This window comes from Acanthisitta chloris, unplaced genomic scaffold (genome assembly GCF_000695815.1).
Source record: "Acanthisitta chloris isolate BGI_N310 unplaced genomic scaffold, ASM69581v1 scaffold18530, whole genome shotgun sequence".
Lineage (NCBI taxonomy): Eukaryota > Metazoa > Chordata > Aves > Passeriformes > Acanthisittidae > Acanthisitta > Acanthisitta chloris.
In genome coordinates, this window is record NW_008651310.1 from 1 (window position 1) to 20033 (window position 20033).

At 41.0% G+C, this 20033-nt stretch overlaps 1 protein-coding gene across 1 annotated transcript; it reads left to right on the top strand.

Annotated features, from left to right (window-relative positions):
* Window positions 1-31: 31 nt before the first annotated feature.
* LOC103800389 (vitamin K-dependent protein S-like) lies at window positions 32-7249 on the top strand (the record flags this gene model as incomplete). Its single annotated transcript, XM_009072768.1, has 5 exons — window positions 32-193; window positions 1250-1418; window positions 3011-3159; window positions 3919-4132; window positions 7104-7249. Coding segments are annotated over 5 exons (840 nt in total), but the record flags the coding sequence as incomplete, so codon positions are not given.
* Between the last annotated feature and the right edge of the window lie 12784 nt (window positions 7250-20033).

Consider the following 20033-nt stretch of genomic DNA (forward strand, 5'->3'; position numbering starts at 1 on the left):
TGTAATTATTCTTATTTTATTCCAGATATCAGTTGAAGAACTAGAACACAGCATCAGTGTGAAAATAGCTAAAGAAGCTGTGATGAGTATTAACAGCCCAGGAACTCTTTTTAAACAGTCACAAGGTTTCTTGGAAACTAAGGTGTACATTGCAGGATTACCTCGCAAAGTGGGCAATTCTCTTGTAAAACAGGTAACTAAAATAATAAGAGTAGTGTTGATTGATACTGTTCTGTTTGTTCAGTTTTGTATTGTTTACTTAGGAGTCACAGAGGAAGCAAACATGGCATGGAACCCATTTGGAAAATGAAAATCTGATTATTAAAACACTATTTTGAAAATGAAGATGAAATGAATCTTTGCAGTGTGTCTTCAGTAAGGCTTCATTTGTGAAAACACAGCACTTAATGGTCTTATCTTTCAGGATTCTGTAGCCTGTTTCCTAATATAGCTTTAAGATTCCCTAAATCACCACCACTTCTGCTGAGAGAGCATTTCAGAGTGATTCATGTTTCTGGTACTGGCTTTTGCTAGGCTCTGAATAGGTACAGAATTCATTGTGCAGGTAGCACAATGAGCTTTCATTTTTACTAGGCTTTATAATAGCCCAGGCTAGACAAGGCCCATGATTCTCTCAGTCTTCCAACCTCAACAGCTCATGCTGGGGATGTGTACAGTCAAGTTGTTGCAACTGTCTGCCTTGCAGCCCAGGAGCCCCTAAACTAATTAACAATCTAAACAGAGAGGCAAAAAGTAACTGTACACCTTTTAAAAAAAAGTTAAAAATCCATTTTTGCTCTAAAGTGAAGCAGAGAGAGAAAAAATAGGAAGCAATAGAATAACATCCCCTTATCCAATAGAACATAACTCCAGAAATTTCTTTGTACTTTAATACAGGAAAAGATGAAACTTTGGACGAGGAACAGTGCCAGTGATCTTTGTCTTTCAGCTACAGAAAAGCTGCTGTCCTTTTGTTTAGGTCACAACATGAGCTTTAAAAATTGAAGCAATCTATTTTGTAGAGATCACCGGCATCAAAGTGGGAAATGTTAAATCAGAAATACCTTTTGAAGGCTGAGGTATTAAATGCATACCACTTGGGTTTTTTTAGCATCAGTGCTGTGATCTGTAGCATTGGTAAGACTTATTGACTACACAGAAGTAGGTTTATATGTAAAGTGATGCCTTATTCTTAACATTTTTTAATCAACTTTGAATGCAAACACCTAGTACTGTAATTCTTCTACAGATTAATCCTCGGCTAGATGGTTGTATTCGTGCCTGGAACCTGATGAATCAGGGACATTCAGGTGTAAAAGAAGTTATTCAAGAAAAACAAAGCAAACACTGTTTAGTAGCAGTGGGGAGAGGATCCTTCTACCCTGGCACTGGAATGGCAGTATTTCAGATAAACTATAGTAAGTAATTTTCTGTCCCTGTGTGTTTTTTGCTGGACTCGTGATGGACCTGATGAACTGTTGGAAGTAAAAAAAATATCAAGACACACAAGCTAAGCTATGCACCACTGCATCCAGCAATGATTCCCTTAACTTCTGTTAGAAGTTTGCTTGAATGAGAATTCTGATCTTATTGGTGTCATCTGTACAATTTCTAGAGTGCTTTACATTCAGAATCATTTTCTTTATTTGCAAATGATGTCCACTGTTGAGCACATTCATTTTTCCAAAGATCTAATTATGTCCCTGGTTCATCAGTGGGGAAAAAAACCCTGGGGATGTAGAAAAGGATCATAGAGAGTTGTATATGCAATTCTGCTTCTAAATAAACATCCTACCTAGAGGTTTTAGGTGCATCTCTTGCTCCTTCATGAATCCAGAACTTTGTTGCCTAACCTCCTGCCCTAATTTTAAAGTTTGCACTCCAGAATCTCTTTATGCATACCTGAGAGCCCAAATCTCTTGGACATTGTTCCAAACCCTGTTGTCATTGTACTCTTCCCCATCCCAAATGCTCTGCTACTCTTCAGGCCTGCTCTGATCCCCAATTATTTTCATGTTAGAACTTGCTCTTCTTTCCCAGACCTTTTCTTTAAAATCCCCTAGCACACTTCAAAAGATTTCTCCAGCTTTTAATATTCTCTGCTTCTAACCAACTTACATTAGAGTTTCCTGTGCCACTCCAGTTTTCTCAATTTTCCTCACATTCACTCACTAACATCATAATGCTGTGGCTCCTCCTGACCTCTGTGATTGGGGCTGCTGCCACGACTTCATCCCTTCTCTTTCCATTCTCACCTTCCCCACCCCATAAATCCAAGGGACTGACACACCTACTGCTGCCCTTCTATGAACTGTTAAGAGTCCACTGTCTCCCTGCTCATATGGCTTTGTGTAGGAATATAACCTTGACTTCTATTTTAGGATTTTCTGTTTCCTCAGAAGACTTAGAAATCATGTAACTACTAGATTTGACTGCAGGGGCAGGGGAGGGGTGGGCAGGGAGGGGAGAGGGAGTATAGGCATGCAGTGGGGAAGAGGCACTAGAAGAAAGATACAAAAGATGACAAAAACCTCTTTAGATAGTAATGTTTATATTAGCTTCTATGAGAGCATCATATGAAATTACATTTGCACCATCTGCATATTTACTTTATGCACCTGCATCCTTTAAGAGCAGAAATTCTTTGGAATGTAAAAGCCTATAAGAACTGCCAGTCTGCTCAGTGGCAGAAATTAGTAAATTAACTTTTTAGATTTAATTTTGAACCGACCTCTAATGAATATGACATCCGTTATGTTCAAAAAAGTCCAATAAGCACAGAAGATTAGGGAAGATCCAGGATTAAAAGTTAAGTAGGTTTTTTTGTTTGTTTGCTTGTGCTTGCATAGACTTATAGTTCTTTTTGTAAGTTCCAAAGTTCACTGTTTTTTCTGAAGATTAGTACTAATTTTTCCACAGTGGAGAGCAGATTAAATACTAATTTTTAACACCATATTAATTTTTCATTAGCAGATGGATTTACTAATTTCAATTATTCTTTTTAAAACAGATAATCCTGACAGTGCTGAAGACTGGCTAATAAATGTGACTATGACTATTCGCCCATCTACAGACACTGGTGTCATGTTTGCCTTGGTTTCTAACGAAACAGTGCCTCTTGCATTGTCCATAGTGGACTCTAACTCCTCTGACTCACAGGTGACCTTACAATTATCATAGCAACTGACATGCATATAAGTCACACATCTTGGTTTTATCTCACTTAACTTACTACCTCGTTTGTGAAAAATTGAACTAAAAAGAGCCACTCACATACTTGCAGTGGAGCTGGTAGCTTGACTTAATATTTTGTCAAACTTTTGGATCATATATTAATGATTGCTACAGCCATGACTAAGGACTCTTATGTTATCTCCATTCCATCAAGTCTTCTTTAACCTTTCCTTCCCTATGCACAGAGCAGAAATAGAAATATGACAGCAGTAGAATGATGACTGCTGTACGACATCATGTTAGTTTTAATTCATAAACCAATTTTGTTATCTTAGGTTTCCATTTACATCTGTTTACATCAGCTATTCCAGGCTAGAGCATGATTATGCACCATGGCTAATCATACTTTTGCCCAAAATGAGAACCTATGGTGAGCATGTTATTACCTTTGAAACTGTAGTAGTAGTAGTACTCCTTTTACCTCTAACAGGATTTCATCTCAGAACTGTAGCCAAAGATGTTTCACAGTGAACATACTCACTTACAAATTTAAGAATGGCATTCATCATCAAAAGGGATGGTTATACATCAACTTTGGTAACTTTTCCAACTGAAGGTACCAGTTTCTAAAATGTGGCTGTAACATTTCCTTTTCTTCTACTTTCAAACATAAAGTGCACCAGAATTATTATGTGTTAAGAGCTATATGTGCCATTTTTTGTGACCTATCATTCTTCCATTTAGAAAATCATTGTGACTCTTGGAAAAAATTCTGTTGCACATCTGGAATCAAAGAAGTTATGTACACCCAGAAAAGTGCAGGTTGGACTTCTAGTAACCAAACAGCAACTTGAGCTGTCTGTGGATTCACAGACAGACAGAAGCAATTCAGAGCACTTGTCTATCCTGCATCAAGCAATGATGGGAAGTGTTGTCACCTACTTGGGAGGCGTGCCAGGTGAATTCTATTTCTTTTCATTAATTTGATTATTTGTACAAGCCTGATTAGGTTCAGCCCTACCCAAGTCAGAAAAAGCCTACAACTGTAAAAAAGAAAAAAAAAACAACGAAAGGTTTTTTTTTTTCTCCTCCTCAAGTGCTTCTTGTTTCATCCAGTCTTTTCAGCCGTTGAGGGAACCTGCTTTTCAACAGTAGCATTATTTGGCTCTTTAATACATGGGTCTCTAGAGGTTTGAATTTGGAAAATGTCTTGATTTTTGAGTCGGGAAGGAATGAACATTAGCTATTTCTGAAATGCCACCAGCTGGCACAACTTAGGAACTGCATCAAGCATGTAAGAAAACCAGGCATTTTCAAGTAATTTAAGTGTCAGAAGTGCAGAAGAATTCAGGAATATGGTTTCAACAATTAAACTGGGCAATAGATGACTGACAGCCTTCATGAGACAGGGAATGTGTTGAAACAGCAAATATTTTGTTTAAAGCAACCTACAAGTGTCGCCCCAGACTGAAGACATGTACAAGGATTATTGTGTACAAGAAGTGTACACATACTTATCTACATAGTGTTTTGACTTCTGGGTGAATCCTGAAGAAAAATGGCATTGCCCTAAATCAGAAATTTTTCGGGCCTAAGACACTCAAACTTGAAAATTGCTAGAGGAAAGATGCCATGTTTACAATGTTAGTACTGGTAGAGCTTTTCTGTATCCTCTATTATTTCATGGATAATGAGGCACAGTTCCTAAGGAAATTCTAAGAGTTTGACCAAATATCCATTCTACACGTAGGCTGCAGTATCATAGTCTGTATCTGGGGTAGTGCTATCTTTATCTTCAGTACGTTTCTTCTGCAGGAGACAAGGGTGTACAGGAGTAGAAAGAGGAAAGGAAGTTATCCATTAGGCATGATCTCTTTAGGCTTTTCTTCCAAGGTAGTGTGCACAGGGGAAGCTGGAATTATGGTTCCACACTCTAGACTTTCACATCAGAATAGAAAAAAGATTTTTGGGGCAGCACTGCAGGTACCACAGACTTGTCTGCAAGAAGTGGCTGCCTCAGAATCCAGGCCTGTGGGTTGGAATTCACTTGTTCTTTACAAGTCTTCATACACTGGTATTCCAAGAATGTAATGAGATTAAGGCACCAAATATGACAATTTCTCCTTGAACTTTGTTTTTGAGTGTATATGCAGTATCTTGGAAACCAGATTACCAGGTGAGTTCAATTCACAATCAATGTGTAGAATAAGGATTCACTAATGATGCAGTACTACCACATACCCCAGTAGACAAGTGTCAGTTTTTGGTTTTTAGAACCTGCTTGCTTTTAAAGGAGAGGTGAAGTCAGTACTTGCTTTAGTAGAGATGAGTCAGCAGGTTAACTGAGCCATAGTAATTGAGATTCCTGTAATTTCTTAGACCTCTTCATCTTTGTGATGCTTAAATGGTTCTTCCTAGTACATTGCCAGCCACATAGCAATTGGCATCTCAAGAGTTAAGACTGTTGCTTTAGTCAGGCATCCCAAACAGAGAAGAAGCAAGTATTAGTTACTTGCTGCTCCTTAAAAGTAAGGTTGATCTCTCAGTTTTAAAAAGTATCTTCAACATGCAAATTAACAAAAAACAACCACCAAACCTCTGTATTCATAAACAGTTTTTTCTTAAAGGTCTCAAAAAATAACCCCAAAACCCCTACACTGTCCAAAGGAGGCTCTTCCACAACAACCTTTGTTACCAAGGAGAGAAAAAGCAGTATAGGAAAGCTACTTCAGGTCCATGTGTACAGCCATTTTGGCTACACCAATTCATTCATTCATTCTAATTAACCTCTGAAAAGCCTCTGGGATTATTGAGCAGTATAAAAAAATGTACGAAGGGATCCCTACACTGAGGTACAGTGCACAGAACTGTATGGTTAAAAGGCACCTAACAAAAATGCGCATTTCATGAAGACCATAAGTCACCATTTTTGGTACACTTTTCTCTAGTCTGGCAACAGTGTTGAGAGTCTACTTCTGTTAATTAATTCAGTACAATCAGTACAGGCTAAATTAAACTTTCATGATTCTGTGACAGCAGTGTTATCATCACTGTAGTGAAGAAAGCAGAAGGGAACAATTCTACAGGACTGTTTGTGCAGTGCCCCAGCTTACAGCAAAATAAAAATCACAAGGAAGCAGTATTTCTTGTTCCTCAGATGGTCAAGTCTGTCTTCTGTGAGAGATAGGGTGATTAACATCTGAAAAAAAGAGATGTTGCGTTTGAGATCAGCTCCTAGGCATCCTCATTCTAATTGCTGAAGGTGCTTCGATCATCTCATGTCTACCTTGTAAGAATCTGGTTGTACCCTAAGACCTCAGAGCAATGCCTGCTTGATTTTGTGCTTAACATATTGTTTCCTGGAAGCCTGTCCATGATCTGATGTTTCCATAAGCCCAAAAATACCTAAAGGAGTAGCAGATAAAGTGAGAATTCACTCAGAAGAAGCAATAAGAAAGCAGTAAAATGTGTGAAGTTCCCAGGGGTGCCCTATGTAAGAACTTGCAGATTTGAATCTAGAGTAGCTTTCTGGCAAAAACAAGATGGTTCTTTCTGTGACCTCTAAAACCATAACCATCTGTCTGTAGGTCAGAACAAGAATACTGGACTCCAGGAAACAAACTATTGGTTCCCCATTGTTAGTACAGGAAATGCTACTATGGGAAACAGTCACGTAGTTTGCTTTCTGGATGGGAATAGACTTTTAATGCATATTTCAAATTTTACTGACCTTTCTCAGCTTTGATGACTTTATCTTGATCTTAATGAAAAGGGAGAAGAACTAAAGTTTGTTTCCTGCCAAGTTGTTCTATTCTCCCATGGTTAAATAATGGATGGGGAGTGAAGTATTCCCCAGGTTTTTACTAATCTGAAAAATACCTAAGAATTTGCATGCCTTGGCCTAATAAAGTGAATGTGTTTCTGTGCAGGTGTTCCTCTGGGTGCTACACCAGTAACTGCTTTTTATAATGGCTGCATGGAGGTGAAGGTCAACAACAGACAGCTGGATCTGGATGAAGCCATTTCTAAACACAACGACATCAGATCTCACTCATGCCCACTGATTATGCAGTAGCCGTTCAATTCTTAATTTAACTTTTTTCTTTCAGATATAATTTGTGTAATTAGGCCCATGCCATAATGAAGCCTATATTATTTTATGCAAGATGTGCCAGGGAAATCATCAACAGCATGTTTTTCCTTCTTTTTATATAGAATGGGGGGGGGGGGGAAAATCATCTGTAAAGAGACAATCAAGATTAAAAATCGTTAAAAAGTTATTTTATTCATATCAGTGGTAAATCTTAAAGCTAGATTTATCTTCCATGTTCATACTATGTCCTTTACATATTTAGCTTGGAGAGAAAGTTAGGGAATTTCAGTTTAGAAACAATTTTACTTCTTATTTTTTATATATCAGCACAATTATAAGTTGCAAATTATTTTAATGTATTGGAATCTAACCAAAACCAGTCTCATTAAAATTTTCCAGGCATAACATGCAAAGAAAAATCTCTACAGGTTCTCTAATACATGCCTTTGATAAAGTTAAAAATACCCTGGAATCCATAGCCTAAGCTCTTTGTGAATATGTTTACAAGTTGTATCTATATTGGTAAAGCAGCTTCAAAATGGAAGTGTTTCTGTAAGTAGCTCGATTCTTGAAAATAGCTTTTGTTATACTGTGCCAGCTTTAATTCTTCTGTCTTTAGAACCCAGTTTTAGACCTTAAAAGTAAATTACCTGACCTGATCCAGAACTCCTTTAAAGTGAGTTAAAATACACCCCAGGCAATTTTGGAAAACAGAGGAAGTGGCTTGAAGGAAGGAGCTCTGGTCTTCATCATGGGATATCAAACTGGAATTTGCTAAGTAAAACTGAGAAATTGCAGCAAATATATCTTCCATTTGTGACAAATCTAGCACTCCTCAACATAAGCACAGTCTGATGGTCCATCGTGTTGCCTTTATTTAGGTCAGCCTTGCATTCACAGGGCTCCAGAAGATTTATTTGTGAGCCCTGCTGCAGCTGTCTTTGTGATGTCCTTGAAAGCCCAAATTTTGCTAGTAACATCAGAACATAAAGCCATATTCTGCTCAGCCAACTTTAATAAACCAACAGGTAATTAGAAAAGTATTGCTTTCCTCAGGTGTGCTGATTTCAGGCATTTCTAATATTTCTTTAACATCCTTTGAGTGTTCTTTCCACTTCCAACCTCATTTTCACACAACCAGAAGCCTCCCTGTGCAGCTCACCTAGTGGTTTTGTTAACCCCAAACCAAATAAATAGCGAGAGAATTGCTGTAAGCTATGGATATACACTCTCATCCATCAACCACAGAGACAGTTATCTGCCATTTTCTTGACCTGAGGTTTGCTTTCTTCACTTGAGACATTGAAGTGGAAATGTATATACGGGAGGATGGATTGTGACAATATTCATTTTGAGGATCGCCTTTCTCCAGAGATATTCTGAGTGACATTAGTGAGGTTTCTTTCTTTGTTGAATGCTAACGTTAGTACATGAGTATTGCAGAATCTGAGCCCATCTTTCAACATTATTGCTTTGTCTGAAGTTATTGTTAACTTCACTTCCCACTTGTGTAATGTAATACAGGATTTGCTCCAACTTTCACACCATCCAGTACAGCTTCCAAATCTATCCAGCACCGGGTCACACCTAGCTGCTTATCAGCAAGAAGCTAACACCCAGGGGCTAACTGACAGTGAACTGCTAGATTACTTTTCAAGGATGGCATGTAAAACAAACTTAGATTTCTCCTGACTTCATGGAGGAGAGATCACTGCAGGAAAGTATCCTTCCCTGCTCTTCCACCATCCCAACACACACATTCTTGAAAAAGAAGAAAATAGCCCATGACCATCTGCAATATAGAGCAGCAAGAGGACGGTGAATACCAGAGTCAAGTTGTTTTTTAGGACCTTTTGTATGGGAGCTGCTGTATGTTGTAATCCTTTGAACTGCAGCAAACACCCTGGAGCTATGCATTTTCCTGCTCAACTGCGGAGACTTGAGAGTGTTCTCTTTGTATTGCCGAGCTCAGCTTCAAAATATATAAGCTCAAGCAACCGCTGAGATTCTAAAGGTGTTAGAAGAAAAAGTGAGTGGTGGCTTTCACTTTCCCCTTGAAGCATATAAACAGTAGCACAAACAGGTCTGTGTGCTTTCCTGCTCTGCTCTACGCACTTTGTTCAGCCTTGCAGATACCTGTTACAGCCAAGGCTGCACATCACCTTTGTTTTGCAACCTGTAAACTGCACCACCACCAACTAGAGGAGTGACTTACCACCTACCTATATGCAGCATATGTACCAGCACGCACACATTTTCCAGCTACTCACCGTACACTGGGGGTATAGACTTAGCTTCCAAGACCAGAATACAGTCAGTCATTGCCAGTTACTTCCAGAAAGAATCAAGCTGTTCCCAGTCACTCTCAGGGTGATCCTAGCTGATCCCAGTACAACACACCTCACCACCAGTATGAACCCAGCCAGTACCAGAGTGATTCCAGATACTCCCCAGGGGATTCCACTTGTCACCAGCTTAGGCCCAGTTACTCATGGTCACTTCCAGGCCATTCACCAGGATTTCATTTGCTCACAGCCACTCCCAGTCACACGCAGACTGTGCCAAGGAGCTGCCAGCATGCTCCCAGTCACTCACAGTCGCTCCAAGATGCTTCCAGCAACACCCCTCTTGCTCACAGCCACTCCCAGTCACCCTGTGTGTTCCTAGTTGCTCCCACTATGAGCCCCGTCACAACCAGAACGCTCCCAGTCGCCCAATTGCTTCCAGCAAGATCCCATTTTCTCACAGTCACTCCCAGTCACCCTCAGTGTGCTCCCAGAATGATCCTAATAGGATCCCAGTCACCTCCAACAGGACCCCAGTAGCTTCCAGTATAGACCAGGTGCTCCCAGCATGTTCCTAGTCATCCCCAGAAGGAACCCAGTCACTCTCAGTGTGGTCCAGTTGCCCCCAGCATGGCTCCAGTTGCTCCCAGGATATCCCTCTAACTCATTTTTCCCTAGCATGGTCTTCGTAACTCCCAGCATGATCCCAGTCGCTTTCAGTCACACCTGGTATGATACCAGTCACTCAGACGAGGATCCCAGTAGTCCCCAGCATGGTCCGAATTGCTCGCAGTTGCTCCCAGGATGATCCCAGTCACCGTCTGGATGATTTCAGTCACTCCCAGTCACTCCCAGTTGGAACCCAGGTACTTCTATTATAGGCTCAGTTGCTTCCAGTCACACCCAGAATGCTCTCAGTTGCCTCCAGCATGATCCCAGTTGGATGTAGGCACTCCCAGTCACTCTCAGTGAGGTCACAGTTGCTCCCGGGATGATCCCAGTCACCTCCAGGAGGACCCTGCTTGCTCTCTGTATATCCCAGTTGCCCCCTGCCTGCTCCTAGTCTCTTCCAGTATGACCCTGTGTGGGCCCAGTTGCCCCAGCACGGCCCCAGTATGATCCCAGTCACCCCCAACATGATGCTAGTCGCTCCCAATATGATGCCAGTTGCCCCTAGCGTTGTCCCGCTCTGATCCCAGTCAGTATAAGACCCTGTGTGCTCACAGTCTTCCCCAGCATGGCCCCAGTCACTCCCAGTTTGCCACAGCGTGGTTCCTGTTTCCCCAGCAGGGTTCCAGTATGATCTCCGTGTGTACCCAGGTGGCTCCCAGCATGGTCCTGGGGTCACTCACTCACCCCCGTTTTGATCCCATTAGGCCGTCTGGGATTATACTTGGATCATACTGGGAATGACTAGGAGCATGCAGGGGGCAACTGGGGTATACTGAGTGCAAGCAGGCTCCTGCTGGAGGTGACTGGGATCATACTGGGAGGAACTGTGACCTCACTGAGAGTGACTGGGAGTGTCTGCATCCAACTGGGAATCATGCTGGAAGCAACTGGGCATGACTGGGAGCATTCTGGGTGTAACTGAGCTCATAGTGGGAGCAACTAGGAACACACTGAAGGTGACTGGGAGTGGCTGTGAGCAAGAGGGATGCTGCTGGAAGCATCTTGGAGCAACTGTGGGTGACTAGGAACATGCTGGCAGCTCCTCGGCACAGTCTGTGTGTGACTGGGAGTGGCTATGAGCAAATGAAATCCTGGTGAATGAACTGGAAGTGACCATGAGTAACTGGGCCTAAGTTGGTGGCAAGTGGAATCCTCCAGGGGAGTATCTGGAATCATTATGGTATTGACTAGGTTCATACTGGTGGTGAGGGGTGTTGTACTGGGAGCAGCTAGGCCCACCCTAAGAATGACTGGGAACAGCTCAATTCTTTCTGGAAGTAACTGGCAGTGACTGGCTGTATTCTGGGGTCACTGGTTGCTACTGGTCTTGGAAGCTAAGTCTATAACCCCAGCAGATGGTGAGTAGCTGAAAAGTGGCTAGGCCAAGGGGTAATCCAGCTACTGTTTTTGTCCCATTTTCCTGTGCCAATGGGGTATTAAAGTCTGTGAGAGTTAATGTGCAACTAGGTACTTCTAGGTGGGAAGGATTGCTCAGAGCACCATTGTCTGTGTGCAGTTTACAGGCTGCCATGGGAAGGTGAATGCCAACTGAGATCAATGATATCAGAGCATCCGGGGCCCAGTCCTAGAGCTGGATGGATTGGCCCCTTCTGGATGTTACTGGGACCGACTGGATTCATAGCTGGAGGGGGCTCTGTATAGTCGAAAGGCTGTGAGGAGAAGGAGCAATGCAGAAACTGTCTCTGTCCTGCAGTTCTTTCTGTGTGAGAGGTAGACAAACACTTTGGATTCTGCAAGACTGAAACTTTCTCTTCTGAGTGTATACACACTTTCAGTATAGCCTGAAATCTGTGTCTAAAGGAGGAGGAAATTGCTTGTCACTGTGGTTTGTCTGCAGGATACAGGCTCAAATGGGAGGTGAGAGTCAGCACCAGCTTGTTTTTACCAGCCCTTTTGTATGGGAGCTGCTGCTGGAGGGTTTAATTTGTGAAGCAAGGGTGAAAAAGTGTGCTGGTTATAATAGCTGTGAAGGAAAGTGCATACCCACAGTGGGTGGCAACTAGCTGAAAAGCTGCAAGGAGAAGGGGTAACCCAGCAACTCTTTTTGCCCTAGCACATTTTTCTCTACGAGAGGTGTATTTGTCTCTGTAGACATGAAGGGCAGCATGATACATAGAGCTGAGAAGGAATGTTCCAAGCATCAGAATGCATGTGCAGTTTACAGGCTGCAAGGGGAAAGAGAATGCCAGTGCTGCAGCTTTGTTTTTAGACCTTTTTGTTGGAGCAGCTGCTGGATGTTTTAAAGTTTGAAATTGTGATCTGTGAGAGCATAGTAAAGTGGTTCTATATATATCTGACAAGGAATGTTCATAGTCCCAGTGTGTTGTGTGTAGTTGTCCTAGCACATTTTTTTCTCTGCAAGAGGTGTTTATGTGTCTCTGTGAGGCTTAAAGTGCAGCATGATACATAGAGCTCCACAGTGCATGTGCAGTTTACAGGCTGCCCAATGGTGCTGCTTAGAGTTCTTGACCTTTGTTGTACTGGGAGTACCTAGGATTACCCTAAGATCTGGATGCTTGTGCAGGACCTTGCAAGATGTCAAAGAGTGTAACAATGTGCTGGTACATGTAGCTGAGGAAAACACATAGCTCCCGTGTGCTGTATGTAGTTGAAAGGCTGTGAGAAGGGGTAATGTAGAATCTGCTTCTGTCCTGGCACATATTTCTGTATGAGATGTTGCTGGAAAATTTGGACTCTGAGAGACTGAAATTGGACTTTCTAGAATAAATGTGTCCTGCTGAGATACTATAAAGGAAGTGACCACACTTGTATTTGATGTCAAATGTTCCAATTCAGCTCTGCCTTGCATGCAAAACCTGCTTATTTCAGTCACGTTAGTCTTCAGCTTAGGCTCACAAGAATACAAACACTGAGAGGATGACATGAGGAACAAAGTAAAGTGTCAGCAATGTTCTAAATGCTTATGCTGGCCTGTGGGAACAGAAGAAAAGGTTTGGGTTTTTTTTTTCCTGTTGTTTGTTTGGGTTTTTAGGGTTTTTTTTGTTTAAACATAGTAAATTGGCTAGAAATAAAATGAGAGAAAAAAATCACTCTCTCACATGGACACCATTACTTTTGTTTTCATGGAATATATTTTTGGGCTTTATAAGTATAATGAAACCTCTGCACTTTTTGTTAATGTACAAGTGCCTCCCTATTGTAAGAATTCAATAAAGCAGCATTTGCAAGTTTCTTTTCATTTTAAGTTGTATTTGCATATCATTGTTCATTGTTGCTGTTCAAGACTTGTTCTAGTGGTCAAATGGCTTACTCAGGAGATTGTGATCATCATCAGCTTGAAAGAAAGGAATTGGCTCAAATTAATATGCTATCCAAATAGGCATCCATAGTCTCTAGATAATTTTTTCAGTTTATTAATTGTTTAATATTGCCTGAGGAAATTAAGCTTTGCTTAAAAATACATGTGGAAAAATGGAGATCAAGGAAAGTTAGTGATTCCTGTATTTTCTCCTTCATCAGATGTATTGTATTTTTAGGTATAATCATTTCAGCAAGGGCCATTCAGTGTTTATACAGAACAGATGGATCTGCTCTGTGCTTTTTTCAGCTCCTGTGCACATGTGTTACAAATCAGATGTCCTGATCTCCTTGAAAATAAAATCTAGTCATGAAAATGGTTCTCATTTATGCTAGAGAAGCTTACATGCCTAAGTTTAGTTTGCATGCTGTAATGCCTACATGGTTTTTGGTAGACTGAGTGCAAGCACCTTTGCTAATGATGCTCAAGATTAGCTCCAGAGCTGTCATCTTCAAAGAAAGAGAGGCCAAACTCATTTTCACTCATTCTAGTCCTGCTTGTCACTGACCAGGGCACAATCATATGTACACACTTAGTATTTTACTGCCTCAGCAACCTTGTTATATAAAAATAACTACCCTGTTTTGGGTGCAAATTCATATTTCATCTGCCAAAAATAACAGTTATGTACCAAAAAATTTAGATACAAGGAATATCATAACAGCTAATACCCAAGGGGTAAGTAAGGCATCACTTTGTGAGTAAAATAACTAAGGTACTATGATGATGGTTTTGTTCCTGACCTACAGCCTTGCAGCAGGACTGGTTCAGAGCCAAGAGACCCTCATCCCTGTCAGTTTACATTATTACCCAACATGTTGGTGCAAAAGTGCCAACAAGACTGAGAAACTGTTACACTATAGTTGGAAATCAAAAGGAACATTACAAAAAATATCCATCCGAACTACCTATGAAATCTTCAGTAATAGGGTTTGTTGTTCAAGTTTTTAAAAAATGCTTTCTGTGCACAAAATAACTATACTGTCATTATTACACTGGGCACATCCTTTTACTCTAGGAGTAGTTACATTTCAAAAGGAATATGGGAATAAGCAGTTAATCATAAGCTGGTTTCAGGCAGGGAACTGGTGTGCTGCTATTCAGGCACTTGAATCAATTGAGTGGGTGCAAATCAACACAGCTTTATGTAATTCAGGCTGAAGTTCAGGGGTTTTTTTAAAGAATTTGTAGCATCTCAGCAAATTAGGAATGTGGAAAAAACTCCACAAGCAACATAAAACTAGTATCATGCAGCACAGGTTTGTTGAGCCAGAGATTTTCCCCTGCCATGTCATTCAGTATCCTCAACAATATAAAGCAAAAATCATGCACCTCCCCACTAGACCAGGATGCTCAAGGCCTCACCCTGGCTTTAAACACCACCAGGGTTGGGGCAGCCACCACTTGCCTGGGCAACCTGTTCCAGTGTCTTACCAATCTTATAGTAAAAAAACTTTTTCTAAAATCTAACCTAAACTTCTCCTCCCTCAGTTTGAACCTGTTACCCCTTGCCTTGTCCTATCATTGCAGCTCCAAATAAAAAGCCCCTCTCTGGCTCTCTTGTAGCCACTTCAGATATTGAAAAATTGCTATGAGGTCTCCATGCAGTCTTCTCTTCTTAAGGCTGAACAGCCCCAATTCTCTCAGCCTGTCTTCACAGGGGAGATGCTCCAGTCCTCTTAGCAACTTTGTGGCCTCCTCTGGACTTGCTCCAACAGTTCTGCTCCAACAATGTCCTTATGTTGCAGACAGCAGAACTGTATACACTATCTGTATGCAGTATTCCAGGTGGGGTCTCACAAGAGAGGAGTAGAAGGGGAGAATCACCTCTTTTGCTCTGCTGGCCACACTCCTTTTGATGCAGCCCAGGATTCGATTGGCAAATGATCCTTCTTCAGGAAGTTTCTTAATGCTCATTAAGAAACTGTGTTTGTCACTGACAATTAAGACAGCAGAACTGTATACACTATCTGTATGCAGTATTCCAGGTGGGGTCTCACAAGAGAGGAGTAGAAGGGGAGAATCACCTCTTTTGCTCTGCTGGCCACACTCCTTTTGATGCAGCCCAGGATTCGATTGGCAAATGATCCTTCTTCAGGAAGTTTCTTAATGCTCATTAAGAAACTGTGTTTGTCACTGACAATTAAGAGGCAAATAAAACACAACACAACGATACACTAGTCCACAGTTGCACAAAGCCATTTAATTAGTTTGTCTAGAGACACGGCCAGAATAATTCTTCTCTGATCAGATCAAACATCCTCTGCTGAAGGTCATCCATGGCATGAGTCAGGGAAGCACATGATAACAGCAATGCTGCTACATGGCATAAGGAAACTGAAGAGATGTGAGGGCTACAGAACTGTGAAGCAATACTTTTGGAATTTACTACTGGTTTTATTTATTACATCATAAATATTAATGAAAGTTAAGGACTTAATTAGTAGGAATAAGAAGACTGCTGTAAGATGTGCTAAGTTACATGTCAATTGTTTTAAGTTTTGGGTAGCATAGAAGATACCAAATAAAAATGGCTTTACTTAAAACATACCACAGGAAAGAGCAGTTTGTGTATAAAATAACTAATATTTCTGACTACAATTCAGCAACAGTTTATGTTCTCAGGAATGGCTTTTACCTTCTTTAAGTTCTGGTATGATTCCCATCAACCAGAACTCAGTTTTTATAAATAAATGATACCAAAACAGAGCTGTTATTAAAGCAAGCCCTACTTTTTTCTAGCCTATCACAGGTTGCTTGATCATTCCCACCAGCTGGTCACAAACTCCTTCTAACACAGCCCATTGAAAAGCAATCTGCTCTTTTACATCTGGGTGGAAGCCAGCCTTTTGCCTAAAGGGGTTCTTCTGGAACAGAAGGTCATGTAGATTTAACAAACCTGTTTGCCTGGAACAGGCAAACCCTATCACCTTGTAATTCATGACTTTATACTACCACCCTGGGCAATGGAGGCATTAAACAAGTTGAACAGATGAACTGAAGTTTGTGTCTCAGTGAAGGTTTATACATGCTCTCACAATCTTTCAGAGGTTGCGTAAGTAGTTTGTTGGCAGCTTCACAAAATCCTCATAGTGAAGTCATTATTCTGCATTTGCTGTTTTCCACAGATGTGAACCAAGATGACATCAGGATCTGCCCCAAACTGTCCTTCCGTTCGCTGGGGTGGGCCAAGACCCCCGGTCCTTGGGGTGCTCCACCCTGTGCGGGAAATGAAATTAGTCTGGGTCAAACAGTCAAGAGAAGGACTGGTGTCCTGTCTTCAGAACAGAAAGCTGCTCTTGTAGGCACTTAGCATCTTAGACAAAGATAAATGAACAGCTTTTCCAAGCATATTCCATATAAAAAAAAAAAAGACTGTCTTTTTAAGATGTCTGTATAAGAACAGACGTTTCACATGAGCACAGTTACTGCCAGTCTTTTTAAAGCAAGATGAGCCTTGCATTATTATTCTCTGAACTTTATTTACATACGGAAGACTTTCAGCAAATAGCCTGACAAGAATTAGAAATGCAGGCTGGTTTTTTTTTTTCAAACAAGTATACAGAATGTAATGACAATAATTTAGGATAAAATGGATTTTTAAGTCCTTTACATGCCACTGAAAGCCCAACCATTGATTTGAATGATGAGTCATCTTTTCATATTTTGTTCCTACTGAAAATATTTTTTAGAGCTATTGTAAAGCAGGCAATTTAAATGATTATTCTCTCACCTGTTTCCACTCTGTATCAACCTTTCTTCTGAACTGGTTTTGGACTTGTATCAAAAGGTGAAGACACCAGAGTCCCAGGTTCCCCACCACTAATAGTAGTAGCAGTGGATGCATTTGGCAGTTCCGTGCTCTATTTTGGGTGTCAGTGACATCAGTAACTAAAGCTGGTGAAGCAGAGCTATGACCTATGATCTCAAGGGCTGAAAATGTAGTTCAGTTCATCTATAAGAAAGTAAGAACAAACTTTGTCAATATTTCAAATGTCCAGCTACTACCAGAAGCCTGAAGAAACCGTTGCTAATGAAGGATGAAATTGATTTAATCAGTCTTACCTTACATCCTGTTGTAGGTCTTGATATAAAAAGAATCCTCCATCTCCCTTCTTACCCCCCAAAAAAAAGAAAAGAAAAAACCCCAAACCAACTAGTGAAACTTTAAAAGTGGGCATTAATTCCTCAGGGATATGCACAATAATTATTAAACAGACCCAAAGCACTTTGTGTCACTGACAGACCGAAATGTTTTTTTCTTCATTATGTGCACTGATTTTTCTGCTGCTAATGTTGGGTTTCACTCCTAAATTGCAGAGTTTTTGTGTAGGTAAGTAACAAAACAATCCAAGAAGAAATGATCTCCTAGGGCACAAAGGGAAGTTCAGCATCCACCTGCTGTTGAAAGTCAACCACCTCACTCCCCTTCATGCTTTTGAAGATCTGTTTTGTTACACAGAACATCTACACAGAGTATCTCAAAGCCAAAATTAAGCTATGCACTCTTCTTTACCAGAGCAAAAATCTACAAATACAGAGGTTTATGTTTGCAGTCAGAGATGAAATGCAGTAGGTCCAAATATTCTCTGACTTCAAACAAAAATAAAACATGCTTGTGACAGTATTACATTGAGAGAGAAGTTTTAACCTGTCCCTGCTGCATGATGTATACAGAGAGTGAGAAAGCAACTTTCCAGACAATCCAGAAATCTGATGACTTCCTATGTCTGTCGTACATTTTACTATACATAAATTCAGAGTTTATGCAATAAAAAGAAACCTTTTAAAGTGCTGAACATAAGCCTTGTTGACTTTATGCAGCAATACCAAGTTTATACTCCTGCTAGGAACTTTCTATCCAGGCTTTCAGTTCTTAATGATGAAGAAAGTTGCAGTGACACTAATGCCTTTTGCAAATTGCAGCTAGGTTTATTTGCCACTGCTCCAGTGAGAGTGCTGGGGACTCTAGTGTGCTGGAAAAATTCATCTCCATGTCTGCTCCACCAGAGTTTGAAAGGCCATTTGTTTGGCATGGCTTGCCTTTGGGGAGAGCTGGCTGGCTCTTACTCAGCTCTCCTCATGGAAAGGAGAAGCTGTCTGGCAGTGTGAAGCAAGCAGAGCAGAGGGTATGTGTCTGGTTGGCTGGGGCTTATGTTCAACTGGTGTTATGAAGGTCTGCCATCCTGAGGCATCCCAAGACTTTGTGCTACTGGATATAAGGTTAACTTTTTCACTAGAGTGCAATGCCAGTTTTATCTCCCCTTATAGGTCAAAAGCCAATCCTGCCTCTCAACCTTCTGCCTTTATAGCAAGAAAATGTTTGTCCAAACATTGTCCTGAGGCAAATCCTCAATATTAATCCCCTTCTTCCATGTATTAGGTGTCCCAACCATTATCCACACCAGTGAATGCAAATCCATGAATGTGCTGCTGCTTGCTTAATGTTCACAGAGAAGTTCATCTGAGTACAAATGAAGCATTTGGAGATCTCAATGAATGCCCACGTCTGATCTGCTTAGCTTAGCAACAAAAGAATGGCTGTGGTAGCTGCCAGTGCAGCAGCTTCATTTGCAGTGCAATAGGCATGCTGGGTTCTTCCAAGCTCAGGCACCATCTACACTGCCAAGCCCACCAATGGTAATTAGTTATCAATTCTCTTGCTGAAAAACCGTAAAAGAATCTGGCTTGCTTTCCAAGGACTGGGTAGGCCATATAGCACCCTACCTCTTTCTCACTATTTGTAAAACTCCTCATTTCTAGTCCTTTCACTCAGTTTTTCCTCAACTCCAGGTTCTTCAAGTCTCCTCATGCTTCTGGATGAGCAAGTGCCTCTTTTCCTCATTTGCATCACACTTATGTTTCTGCTTCTGTTATTGGATTCAAAGCATCTGGTACCAACAACATTTTAGTCTTAATACTAAGCTCATATAGCTCTTCAAGCTGTACTTGCACTTCTGAGAGAACACAGTCCCTCGCTGCTCCTCTGGACCAGTCTGTGGTCTATCCAAAGGGGATATCTTGCTTCTAAGGTCTTTTCCTCATTTGCATCACACTTATGTTTCTGCTTCTGTTATTGGATTCAAAGCATCTGGTACCAACAACATTTTAGTCTTAATACTAAGCTCATATAGCTCTTCAAGCTGTACTTGCACTTCTGAGAGAACACAGTCCCTCGCTGCTCCTCTGGACCAGTCTGTGGTCTATCCAAAGGGGATATCTTGCTTCTAAGGCTGAAATGTATTCCTCCGGACCAGTCTGTGGTCTGTCCAAAGGGGATATCTTGCTTCTAAGGTTCTACTGAAATGTTGTATCCTTTTGAAAAGGTTGAGCCATTATTTCAGAAAACACAGGTCTTGTTGACCCTTCAAATACTCTACTACCCTGGCAAAAGGGACCCTAATGTCAACATTGACATCAGACAGATTCTGCATAGCTCTGCAGGGGAAAAGTGTTTTCCTGCTGCTGA